The sequence below is a fragment of the Triturus cristatus genome, chromosome 1_2, assembly GCF_964204655.1.
Source record: "Triturus cristatus chromosome 1_2, aTriCri1.1, whole genome shotgun sequence".
NCBI classification, from domain to species: domain Eukaryota; kingdom Metazoa; phylum Chordata; class Amphibia; order Caudata; family Salamandridae; genus Triturus; species Triturus cristatus.
Genome location: NC_140580.1, coordinates 451,188,675 through 451,201,849, shown reverse-complemented (window position 1 = coordinate 451,201,849; position 13,175 = coordinate 451,188,675). Strand labels below are relative to the sequence as shown.

Sequence of the window (13,175 nt, the reverse complement as noted above, 5' to 3'; positions counted from 1 at the left end):
TGACATGATCATTGTCACTTGATAAATAAATAATTCTGCAGCCAGCGCTTTTCAAACTATACCATATTTCAAAACCCAGGGAACCTGGAAACGAAAGTGAGTGCATATGGATTATGCTGACATGATGATTTAGTTACTGGGAACCAACAGTGCAGTACTGCAAAACCGCCCCCCCGTGACAAAACCGGCCTCCCACACTTCCATTCTCTTGGGGAAACACACGATGCCCGGTACATCCAGTCCGAATTTGCAAGTCCTGCATCTTTTGCCAATGTGACGCACCGATCGTTGTCCACTTTTGTGCTCTGACAATGATCTCACTGCCAACAGGAAATTCTGACCAAGGCATGGACCTTCAGCAACCACCATCCATGAGCCCCTGCAGCCGACCACTGATGACTTGTGACTGAGTGCTTGTCGCCTGTCGCTTGAAACTGGACTAATTTAGAAGGCAAAACTTCCACCAGGATGAAGCTGGTCCCTGTATTTGACACACGCTCCATCGCGGTTGGCCTTAACTATTGGCTTTGACCTGGTCCAGCGTGACCAGATAACCACAATTGTTACTTTGGGCTTGATTACAATCTTGGTGGACAGGGTTACTCCTTCATAAACATGACTGATATCCCGTCCGCCGTATTAAAATTCCATTATATCCTAAGGAACTAGTAATACAGTGGATGGGATATCTGCCACGTTTGTCACAGAGTATCCCATCCGCCAACATCGTAATCAGGGTCTTTGAGTTATATTGGTGCTATTTCAACTGTAAACTTTAAAAAATCATATCTCTTGTTTTACTTATTGGATTTTTGTTGTTTTGTTGAAATTTTATTTATAAAAATGTACTCTGTTTTTGTAAATTGGTTTAGGAGTTTCTTGAGTTACGTCTTCACCTTATTGCTGTTTGAGTACTGCATAAATACTTTACACATTGTCTCTAAGTTAAGCCTAACTGCTTTTGTGCCGAGCCACCAGAGGGTTAAGCGCAGATTTATTTGGTGACTTTTGAGGTTCAGCCTGACAAGGATTGGGTTTATTAATTGAGTGGGGCACTGTACCCTCAATTAATAACCCAAGTTCTTACAGTGATGTGGCATTCACACACTGAGAATTAAAAAAGAGTTACTTACCTGTACACTGTGGTTCTCGGTATTGATATCTTTTATAGATTCACATGTTTGAATCTTCCCCGTCGTCATGGTGGGAGTCCCGAGAAGGTCATGGAAGCCGGCGATATCAGCTGGAGGAGAATCAGCCACCGGCAGTATGGGAGAAGGCGGTATGTGTGCCATATAATCCATCCATTCATCATGGACATCAGAATTCACTTGTATCTTCCCTTCTTTTAATTGCTGGTCACCACGGTCTGCTGCTCGAGCAGGAATCTGTAGGGGAGGTAAGGACTTTTGTTTTTGCAGAGCAGGTGTAGTTTCTTGATTTGGAATAACAACAGGCTCCTCTTGACCAGAAACTGGGTTCTGAGCTACATTAGCCTCAGGGGAACATTTATAGTAGTCACTGAGCATCATACGTAAGTCGGTGACCAGTGACATCAGTACGTTAATGGAGGGTTCCTGAGAATGGTCCTCCTCCTCCTGCTCATAATAGGGATAATGTTCTTGAAAGTTGTCCAAGCGCTGCATACCTGAGCGTCTATCCAAAAAGGAATATTCACCTTATAAGTATGCAGAATGGTCATCTGGTTGGTCTTCTTCCTCTGATTCTTGGCACATTACTCTCAGTTGAGAGGGGCTGTAAGCGGGGCCATAAGGACCTTCATCTTCTGATTCCTGGAAATCCAGGAGTCGAGAAGGAGGCATAGGAGAAATTTGGGAAAAGTCCTGTAACAATAAAGGAATTGTTTTGGAGACTGGCATGTCCATTTTCTTCGTCAACGGGATCGTCACCAGAGGCTGAGCCGACGGTGCAGCAGGATCCGTCGACAGAGCATAGATGCTTGTCAACGGTGTAGCACCTAACTGAACCATTGACGGTGAAGCTCTCGACAACAACGAAAACCTTACGGAAGCCTTCGACGACATCACCACTTCAGTCTTCGTCGATGCGACAGCTGTCGTCGTCTTGACCGTCGACATCATCGATGTCGCTGAAGAAACCATCGATGGAGTCCTCATTCTGACGGTTGTAGGCGGAGAATGCCTCATCGACAAGTCCATTGACGGTTGGATTTTCTGTGAGGGAGTCTGTGGTGCAGAGGGAGGAGCAGAACCAGATCTTTTTTGGGCATGAGACGAGCCAGGTTGCTCCTTTTTCGTAGTTTTTTCCACAGAAGACTCCTTGCTTTGAGATCTTGACTCTTTAGGAACTCTCTGAACAGAAGAACGATCCTCTTCCTTCCATTTCTTATAGGAGATATGAGGCCTCTCCTCACTCTCAGAATCAGAATCCCTTACAGATTTTCTCTTTTGGAGCCAAATGAGAAGTCTTTCCTCAGGATCTTGGAGGGTTTTTGAGGAAAACGTCTGGCAGTGCTTACAGTCTTTAGGCTTGTGATCTGGATAAAGGCAGTATAAGTACTCTTTATGAGGATCTTCAGAAACGAGCCTGGACTTTCCACAAGTCTTACAGGGCCTAAACAGCTCTTTTTAAGACTCTGACATTCTGCCGCAAAAACAGAAATAAAAGGGAAAACTCACTTTCTAGCAGCACCTCAGTTGAAGAGAAGGTTGAAGAAAAGGAACTGCGAGCTCAAAGTTGAAAAGTTCAAGGTGACACTGTGACTGAGCAGAGCTCAGGGAGATTCCCTAACACACGACGTGCAGTAAGAAATCTGAGTTATGGTGGCCCTACAGGGGATGGAAACTCAAGGGTCTGTGATGTGATTGGCTGGAGTTTGAATGTTCTTTAATGAGGCTAACTGGTTACTAAATGCTACTATTTTCAAGAGAGAGTGTCCTTTTGGCTTTTATACTGCTATTTTACTGTTACCATGGGACTCCCGCCATGACGACGGGGAAGATTTAAGCATGTGAATCTGTAAAAGATATCAATACTGGAGAACCGCAGTGCACAGGTAAGTAACTTGTTTTTTATTCTCAGTTTGTGAATGCCATATCACTGTAAGAAATTGGGTTATTAATTGAGGGTTTAGAGCCCCACTCAATTAATAAACCTAATCCTTGTCAGGCTGAACCTCAAAAGTCACCGAATAAACCTGCGCTTAACCCTTTGGTAACTCGGCATAAAATCAGTTAGGCTTAACTTAGAGACAATGTGTAAAGTATTTATGCAGTACTCAAACAGCAATAAGGTGAAGACGCAACACAAGAAACTCCTAAACCAATTGGGACTCCCACCATGACGACGGGGAAGATTCAAGCATGTGAATCGATAAAAGATACAATACTGGAGAAAAAAAGAATAGGTAAGAGCCTATGTGTGTCCCTACATATAAGTGAAATGGAACACCCTTTGTATACATGCTAGCTCTGTCTGATAATGTGCCTTCTCAATAAATGGAGAACATATATTCACATAGCGCTCTCTTCTTCATAAACAGTTGCTATTTATTATGACTTCAGTGAAGAGGAATGGAGAGGCCATCTGACAAGATCAGAGCTCCCGACTCCAGATCACCAACCAGAATCAGAACCACAAGAGGCCAGAAGCACACATACAAGAGACAACAGTGCCAAGTTTAAATAAAGATGCAAACCATGAAAACAAATGTAAAAATATCTCCTATACAACAATCTGAAAGTTTAAAGAGGTGCTCTCTTAGGAGAATAGTTCTGTGGAGTTCGCCCAGGCATTGTTATCAATCAAAAACAAGAGGGATTATTGAGGTAAGTGAGAATTCAGGCCATTTTGTCACATTGAGAAATAGTTGAATTTCAACAAAATATTTGAGCTACAACAAGTAATTTATGACTTGTGCGGCAGTCTGTTGTATATAGTGCGGCCTAAGGAGTGCAGCGAGCTAGAAGTAATTACACGGACACGGATGTTCCAGCATGGCTCTGACCACGAGGTCCAGGCCTGGGCCTTTTAATTAACTCTCCCCGCACATCACAAGCTCACCCCAGCCCACTTGTGCATGATAGGGTGCTTAACAAACCCCCTCCCTCACAAAACTAAGTGGGATGTTCCACATCCCCATACATAACATTCCTCCTTTATTCAAATTAAACCAATAACCAAATAAACAAACAAACAACACACTGGGATGTTCCATGTTACACTCAAACGACAAACAACAAATACGCTCAAAACTCCAAAAGTGACGTAGCCAACAGCGCACAAAATAACAAAGATCTATGAGCCGATACATTGGCCCTTCATTGTACCCCAACACAAAATCTTTTAACCTCTGGAAGGCGATGGGTCGAGGGCGCAGATCATATCTTCCCAATCCCTATTGGCTGGGACCACACCCCCTGCACTCCTGCTCGACATGAGATAGAGAAAAACCAAGAAAATGATCTCCACCACTGGAACTTCTCCCACCACCTTCCTGGGACTCAGAAGAATCTATCAGTCAATGGTGACTGTCAAGATCACATTCTGCTGGCAGAGGAGAGGAGGAAGCATCACAATGTGGGAGAGTGTCCACATCACCATCACTATCTCCACGTTCCACTGTGGGAAATGCACTGTGAGGACTGTCCGGGCCAGACTCTGGCTGCTGGTACAGTTTAAAATGGAACACATTCCTTGTAATGGTTTCCACCCGCCTCTGGGCAATGACCAAAGTTCCTTTAATAGAACTGACTCGCCACGGCTCAATCTCAAAAGACAATTGAAATTTGCTGCCTTGATGTCGGTCTTGACAAGCACCAAATCACCAACTTGAAACTGCCACGTTTTGGCTTGTCTTCTCCTTGACATACTGTTATTCTGCACCTAGCGCCACTGCAATGCTTCTGCAGCTTTCTCTTGGAGTGCAGCTGATTCCCCAATGTGAGGAATAGTGTCTCTCACCATTCGATTCAAGCACAGAGCACGGGCAGACACTTCGGTTGTGGCATGTGGAGTGAGACGATACTCGTGAAGGAAAGCACACAGTGAGCACTCCATGTTCTAACTGTTGGAGAGCACGATCTCAAAACTTTATTCAAAGTTCACATGAAGCTCTCTGCTTCACCATTGGCTTGTGGCCATCAGGGGGTTATTTTCCGGTGGTGCACGCCTTGTGAGGTGAGATACTCAGCAAAGTATTGGCTCGAAAAGGGAGGACCGTTGTCAGTCCTATATTCCTTCAATGATCCATGAGTTTCCATTACTTTCTCCAACCGATGTACAGTCTGGTCAGCAGTTATGGACTCCAGCATCTCAACCTTGGGATATTTTGAAAAATTGTCTATTGCTACCAACATATGTCATCTATCGGACAGACTGCCAAAATCAACACTCCCTCAGTGCCAAGGAACAGAGGGTATCGACTCAGTAATGAGGGGTGCCGGTGGCTTGGCACATGGAACACTGCTTCACTGTGAATTCAACCAGGTCCTCCAAACCAGGGAACCAGACCTTACATCGTAGCCTGGACTACATCTTCACTACTCCTTGATGAGCAGAGTGAGCAAGATCAACCACCTGTTTTTGCAATGATACCAGAATAATCAAAAGAGGACCCCTTAACAGACACCCTTCTGGAGAGATAGCAATCTCCTGTCTGACATGATGCAATGATGATAGCATCATACATGCTCCATCTGTACGCTGAGAGGCATTTGGGGCAAGGGTGCATCAGTTTCCAGATGCCACCGCAGAGATAGCTAACTGAAGACAATCATCAGACTGAGTGGAGGCTACTATGTCGTCCAGTGATATGGGCAGAGGTCTTGACCTCTCTACTACCAATCAAACATACTCCTCCACATCCTCAGCTTCTGACTCTTCGCCAACAGTGGCGGGCCTGGCATGTCTGGAGAGATAGCCTGCCGGATTCCGCAACCCTAGTTGGTATACCATCATGAAGTAGTATTCCCGTAACTGAAGGATCCACTTTTCAATCCAAGGGGGTGGCTTTGATGAGGATCCAGTGAACAATGGTATCAGTGGTTTGCGATCCATGTGCACTACTAACGGGTGACCATAAAGATAGAGATGAAAGTGGTGACATCCCCAATGAACCGCAATGGCTTCTTTCTCGATGTGGGAATATCGCTGCTCGGTATCGGTAAGAGCTCGGCTGGCATAAGTTACCGGAGCCCATTCACCATTGTCCTGTTTTTGGGAGAGTACTGCCCACAGGCCAGAAGGACAAGCATAGACCGACAACTCCGACTTATGGCAAGGATCAAAGTAGGCCAGTGTGGTTTGCGCCAACAATGCTTGTTTTGTCGCTTAAAAGCTTCCTACTGGGCAGGCCCCCATTCCCACACTGCTTGCGTTTTTGTCAGTTCTCAAAGTAGATCTGTGAGAGTGGTCAAATTTTGAATGAATCGGTCACAGTATGTGACCATCCCCAAGAAGCTGCAAACTCCAGTGATGCTGGTCAGTGCTGGCGCTGATTGAATGTCCCAAACCTTTGCACGGTCTGGCATGACTCCGCTCTCTGCAAAACGATATCCAAACAAGGAGATCTCCCTCTGGAGAAACGCACACTTTTCACGGTGAAGAGTGAGACCATTGCCCTGCAATCACTGAAATGTCGCCTTTAGCCTGTCAAGGTGTTGGTTGATGGATGAAGCATGCACCAGAATGTCTTTGCTGATGTTGAGTACTCCCTCACGACCAGCCAACACACCCCTGATGGTATCCTGAAAAACTTGAGCTGCATTTGACACTCCTAAACTCAGGTGTTTGTATCGCCGGAGACCCACATGGGTGGAGAAGGTAGTCCTGGCTTTCGACTACGGAGACAGCAGCAGTTGATAGTATCCTGCCTGAAGATCCATATTCGAGAACCATCTTGAACCACTAACTTCTGCCACGATATCATCCACTGTAGTTGTGAGGTGAGGTTCACGTCGGATGGCCAAATTTGGTAGGTGCATGTCAACGCAGATCCTGACTTCACCCGGCTGTTTGGGCTTGCGTGCTACCACGATTGGGGAGACCCATGGCGTAGGCCTATCCACCCTCTCAATGATGTCTGCCTGCTCCAATTCTCGCAACTCCTCCTCCACCTTTGGGCACAGATAGAATGCCACCCAGCGATGCTGCAGCGTGACCGGCTGTATTGACTCATCTATGTGGAGGTGAATTAAATGGTCCTTTAACGCCTTGCATGCGTCGGACGGCCCCCTGCCATCCGACGTCACAGTGGGGGTGTGCGGAGGACGGCCGGGGGCCATCCGAACCCCGTCCACTCATTATTTTGCCAACACCGCGGCGGAATTCGTGCCACGGTCAACGGGTTAAACACCCAATGCCTTGGAATAGTGTTGAGAATTCAGCCACCAGATCATCCACACTTCCTAAATGTATGCTGAAAGCAAACGAGATCAACTCAGCAGCATCCCTGAACCATTTTTGGTGACAAAGACCTTGGCATGGATTGAGTAGGAGTCATGCACTCCGTAGTGAAAACCTAAGCCAGTGGAAGCTGTGTGGACGACCCATATGGGAACACTTGTGTGGCCATGGGAGCAGGACAGGCTGTGTTGGGCGAGTCTTCAGGACGGACTGCGCAAGAATGATTATGGACGCTTGTCGATTAAGGCCGGGATCTGGTGGCCAGACAAAAGGACTGTGCATTTTGGTATACGCCATCTGGGACGTCGGGCGTCATCGCATGTATGACATGTATTGCCCCCTCCACGTCATCGTCATCCATGTCCTCTTTATCATCTTGGATCGCTGGGGTCCGCATGATATTTACTGTCTTAGATTTTTGTGTCTTTGACGGAGCAGAGGAATGACACACTTTGGAAAAATAATTTTGTTTGTTGCAGGCAGAGCATCATTTCCTCTGAGCAGGGCATGACCCTTGATGAGGATAGGGACCCCGCACGTGTAACACACTCTGGCGTTCATAGCCGGCGTGGGACGGGCCTTTTTTACAGGCTCAGTTTTTACTTGTCACTGTAGAGCTGATTTCATGTGCATGAACATATCCACCATGGAAATACCTAGGACCTGGATAATATTTTCCCTCAGGTTGACAAATATGCAGCCCTGTATAAACTGGGCGGGAATTTCATCATCTGCTTCAGGCAATGTGCAGGTACTTGCGATTTCTTTTAGGTGAGCATAGAAAGTGTCTACTGACTCTTCAGGGAGCTGTCTGGGTGGCGTAGGAGGAACCGCTTGTAGTCATGATTCGCAAGCGGTCCAAAATATGCAGTGAGGGCTCGTTTCATTGTGGCATATGTAAATGGCGGACAATCCTCCAATACCAATTTTGCTAGTTTGTTAATGGTAGCACCACCTAAGTGCAGGAACATGGGATGACGTCTATTATTTCCTAAAGCAACTGCAGCAAAATAGTTTTCGAGTCTCTCGACCCAGTCTTTCCAGCGCACCGCCTGCAAAGATGGGGGACCCTCCACAACAAAAGGTTCAAGTGCTGGTACTGAAGCCATTGCCACTGTCACAGGTATCCGCTGGGCAAGGGAATGAAAATAGCATGGAGGCCTCCCCAACACAGTCAAAACTGCAATGAGAAGGCAAACCACCCGCGGCAGAGAGCGCACACCTTCAGTGGTGAGTGGTATCCAGCGCAGGAATGCTAGTATCCACCATGTTACCCCTCCTCTGTACTGGAGAGGGGGTGCATCCCACGGCAAGACAATTATCTCTTACTTCAAGAAGTAGGCAGCAGGAGACCCACCATGTAGCAGGCAACCTCCTAGGTGTCACAATACCACATATAGTAGAACAGTCACCACGGTGGACCCCTCAGCATGGAGTGTTCTGTGGTGACTTATATGCTGGTTCTTGGGTTGTAGGAACAGTAATCCCACCCTCTGAGGGGCACAAGGAGATTGAGCAGCCTGCCTGGAAAGGTACAAGCAGCTGCCCGAGTCCACACGGCAGGGAGAGACAGGAAGAGGGAGCTACCAAGCAGACTCGTGAAAAAAAGAGCCAGGACACCCCCCTCGCTCAACCGGCAACACGATGGACAGCGTGCCACACAGGCACAAGAGCTGTCAGATCGCGGGAGCCACGATTACCTGGAGCAGCAGAACAGCGCTCCCCAACAGCCCACGTATGTCACCGGGCAACTTACAATGAGGCACTGCAACAGCAGAGGACAAAACAATACAACTCCCACTCATCGCCAATCTTGGAAATAGTGTGGCATAAGGAGCGCAGCGAGCTAGAAGTAATTACATGGACACAGATATCCCAGCGTGGCTCTGACCACGAGGTCTGGGCCCGTGCCTTTTTATTAACTCTCCCCACATGTCATGAGCTCAGCCGATCCCGCTCATGCGTGATTGGGTGCTTAGCAAATCCCCCCTTCCTCACAGGACTAAGTGGGATGTTCCACATCCCAAACATAACACAGTCCTGGCTTTAGATAAAATGTATAATCCACTTAACATGCGGCCCCTTCTGTGATAGCACCAAAGGCCTTCTACTGCATTGTTAGTTTTAATCCACAGGAAATGTTTTTCATTTTTTACATTGTTCCTATTTAAATGAAAATGTTCTGTCACAAGCAATGTAATTCCCTGGATTTTAGCTTTTAGTAATGGTTGCATCAGGCAGATGTGAGGGGAGTTTGTTAGGGTCTCTAGTATTTTTTGGTATTGAGGAGTAATAGTTGATTAGACAAGTAGATGAGTCCACAATAAAATAGTCTTGCAATTATAAAACAGTATTTACAATAATGACTCTTTAATTGAGAGCTCATACCTTTTCCATGGTTCACTTCTAGTTCATGTATAAATTTGACTTGCTCATCAGCATCAGAAAGCTAGATAAAAACAGATCTATGTTTATAGGATTTAGTCAAAATAAATCTCAAACAAAACATCAATGTAAGTGTTCTGGGTTGAATTTCTTACAAACAGAGAGTACTCATTTAGAATTTTGATGTCAGTAAAAGTAGAAATGTGAAGGCACACAACCACACCCTAAAGAGTGAAATATACAATCTGCAAATAAAAGGGTCATGAAAACAAAGGGCACTAGACTACACTTCATAATAGACACTTAACCATATTAAATGCAAATACAATGCGTGTTGTGTAAATTGATAGTTTAATTTATGGACAAGGAAACACATTTTTTATGTTTTTGAACTTTATACCTTGCAAACCTCTCTGAATTTGACATTGAAAAGGCACAACCAGTGCATCACTTTTTTGTATTCCATTAGAGGTAGGATCAGTAATGGTCTTCAAGATGGCTAAACTAAATGATGAACGGACTTTGGGATATGCTCAGTAGCACAGACTGGATCAAGAAATAGATCTAAAACTAGGCCTGATAAAGAAAGTTTCAGCTTTCATTTACACAAATAATAATATCATTGTGATGTACCAATGCAGGCAGAAAGCAATATAATATCACGCACACAAGCTGAATGTCTCAAAAGGATTCTGACAAGCCAAAAGCAAACACAACCTTATGCTAGAAGTTCTGCTTTTCAAAAACAATACAGTTGATCGCACTTTCTCAGGAAATGGCCCCAAAGTTTGAATAGTCACCTCAAACAAATGCTGAAAAATCACCTTCTTATCAGATGCCAAGTGTAGGAAAGTGCCTTTTTTATATGATTACCCCCACCACACTGAAAATAGTACCTTCACGGAGGAAGCGTCGACCTCAAGGAGCAACTGCGAGGAGCCGTCAACGGTGATGCATCATCATTGATCTGTCGGATTTTAGGCGATGATTTGCTTCTGTGTCGCCCAGTTAGGCAATGCGTTGTCGTTGACCTGTCAGCGATGAAAGCAATGCGTTGTCGTTAAACCACGCAGCCAGCGCTGCGGTGTCCTCGAAGTGGCGATGCATCAGTGTCAAGCAGAATGCATCGGTTCTGACTGGCGCAAAGTAGGCACTGCGTAGATTTTGATGCTGAACCACAGGACAACTCACTTCCAAGGGCCCAGTACTGGATTGGCACCACTTGGCAGGTTAGAACTCACAGTTGGCAGAGTTGGATACTGTCTATGATGTCTCTGAAACTGCAGAACAGGAGGCAAGTAGACAAGTCATTGTAGTCACTCTGGGCTCAAATGGTGTATGTCCAATCCCTCTCACCCGGGCACAGTGAGCAACAGGCAGGTCATCACAGCAGAAAAGCAGTTCTTCCATAGCAGCAGTGTGGCAGAGTGGCAGTCCTTTAACAGCACAGCAGTCCTTCTTCCTGGCAGAGTATCCACAGGTCCAGAAGTGTACTGATGTGGTGGGGTCAGATGTCCAGTTCCCAGTGGTGCCTTTGAAGTTAGGGAGACTTCAAAGAGGTGCTTTGAAGTGCAAACGGGTCCTCCCTTTGCTGTCCTGGCTCCAGACAGACTACAGGGGGGTATGCAGTTCTTTGTGAGGAGACAGGCACAGCCTTATTCAGGTGCAAGTGTCAGGTCTTCTCCCCATCCTGCCCTGGATGACCCATCAAGATGTTAATGGCCCACCAGGATGCGAATGGCCCATCAGCAACACGTAAACTCCCTTTGTGAGTGACTGTCTAGAGGAATGAACAAAGCCCAGCTGTCACCCAACCCAGATGTGTATTGGAGACAGACAGAAGCCAACAGGGCTAAGGAGCAAAAAAATGCCAACTTTCTAAAAGTGGAATTTTTAAAGTTGCAATCATAAATCCAACTTTACCATTACAAAGGATTTATCATCACAAGTCCATAGGTACCGAACATGACTGTTCTACTTCTTCTCAATCAGGAATTACACTTAGTACATGTATTAAGGAATCCCCAAAGTTAACCTATGAGAGGGGTAGGCATCACAGTAGTGAAAAATGAATGTGTAAGTTTTTTAGAACCATGACATGTCAAACTAAAAAGCATATGTTCTGCCTTTCACTTACACAGCACCCTGCCCTATAGGCTACCTATGGCCTACCTTAGGGGTGACTTATATGTAATAAAAGGGGAGTTTAAGGCTTGGCAAAGGGTTTTAAATGGCAAGTCGACATGGCAGTCAAACTGCACAAACAGGCTCTGCAGCGGCAGGACGGATACATGCTTAAAGGGCTACTTAAGTGGGTGGCACCAACAGTTCTGCAGGTCCACTAGTAGCATTTAATTTACAGGCTCTGGACACATATAGTGCACTTTGCTAAGGACTTACAAGTAAATTAAATATGCCAATTGTAGATACGCCAATGTTGCCATATTTAGGGGAGTGAGCACATGCACTCTAGCATTGGTTAGCAGTGGTAAAAGCCCAGAGTCCTAAGGCCAACAAAAATAGATTAGCAAAAAAATGAGCCAAACAAGCAAAACGTTTGGGAAAGACCACCCTAAGGCTTACAGGTCTAATACACATACACATGCACACACAGAGAAACATATTTACCATCTCAGAGATAACCACAGACACACAAAACCCCATACACATCCACTAAATCTCACACTGACACATACAGACACATCTACACACAGACACCACCCTACTCACACACAACCCTGCACACATATCCAACACAACCCGACACACATTCACTCTACCCCCACATACTCTTATGCACACACCCCCATTCAACCCCATAAACACATACTCACACACACAACTCCACAGACACACACATCAATACAACCCCCACACACACTTACACACAATCCCACAAACACCCAACTACTCCACACTCACAGAGACACACAAAAAAAAACCACACACATACACCCATGAGACTCCCCACACAGACACAACGTTCCCAAACACAGTCACACACAGACAGAACCTTACACACACACATGCACATCCATACAACTGCACACACAGACTTACACACAAACCTACACACACATACACCTACACAAACTCACACATACCCAACCAACCCCAAACAGGCACACTCACAAAATCCCATACACAGACACACATACATATACTAATACAATCCAACATATATACTCACACAACGCTGCACATGCACACATGCTCACACAAAGCCACACAGTCACCCACACACACACAGTGAGATACAAACACAACCTCATTAAAACACTATAACCACCCACACTACCCTAAAGACATGCATACACATCAACACAATTCAATACACATATGCATACACACACTCACACAACCCCCACCACGTACATACTCACATATACACCCACACAACCCCA

General features: G+C 45.7%; 1 protein-coding gene across 1 annotated transcript in view; it reads right to left on the bottom strand.

Moving 5' to 3' along the window:
• Window positions 1-13,175, bottom strand: part of CC2D2B (coiled-coil and C2 domain containing 2B) — a 1,427,481-nt gene that overhangs the window by 1,293,065 nt on the left and 121,241 nt on the right. Inside the window, 1 exon segment of the mRNA XM_085622020.1 lies at window positions 9,775-9,835. Coding sequence (XP_085478146.1) covers window positions 9,775-9,835 — 61 coding nt within the window.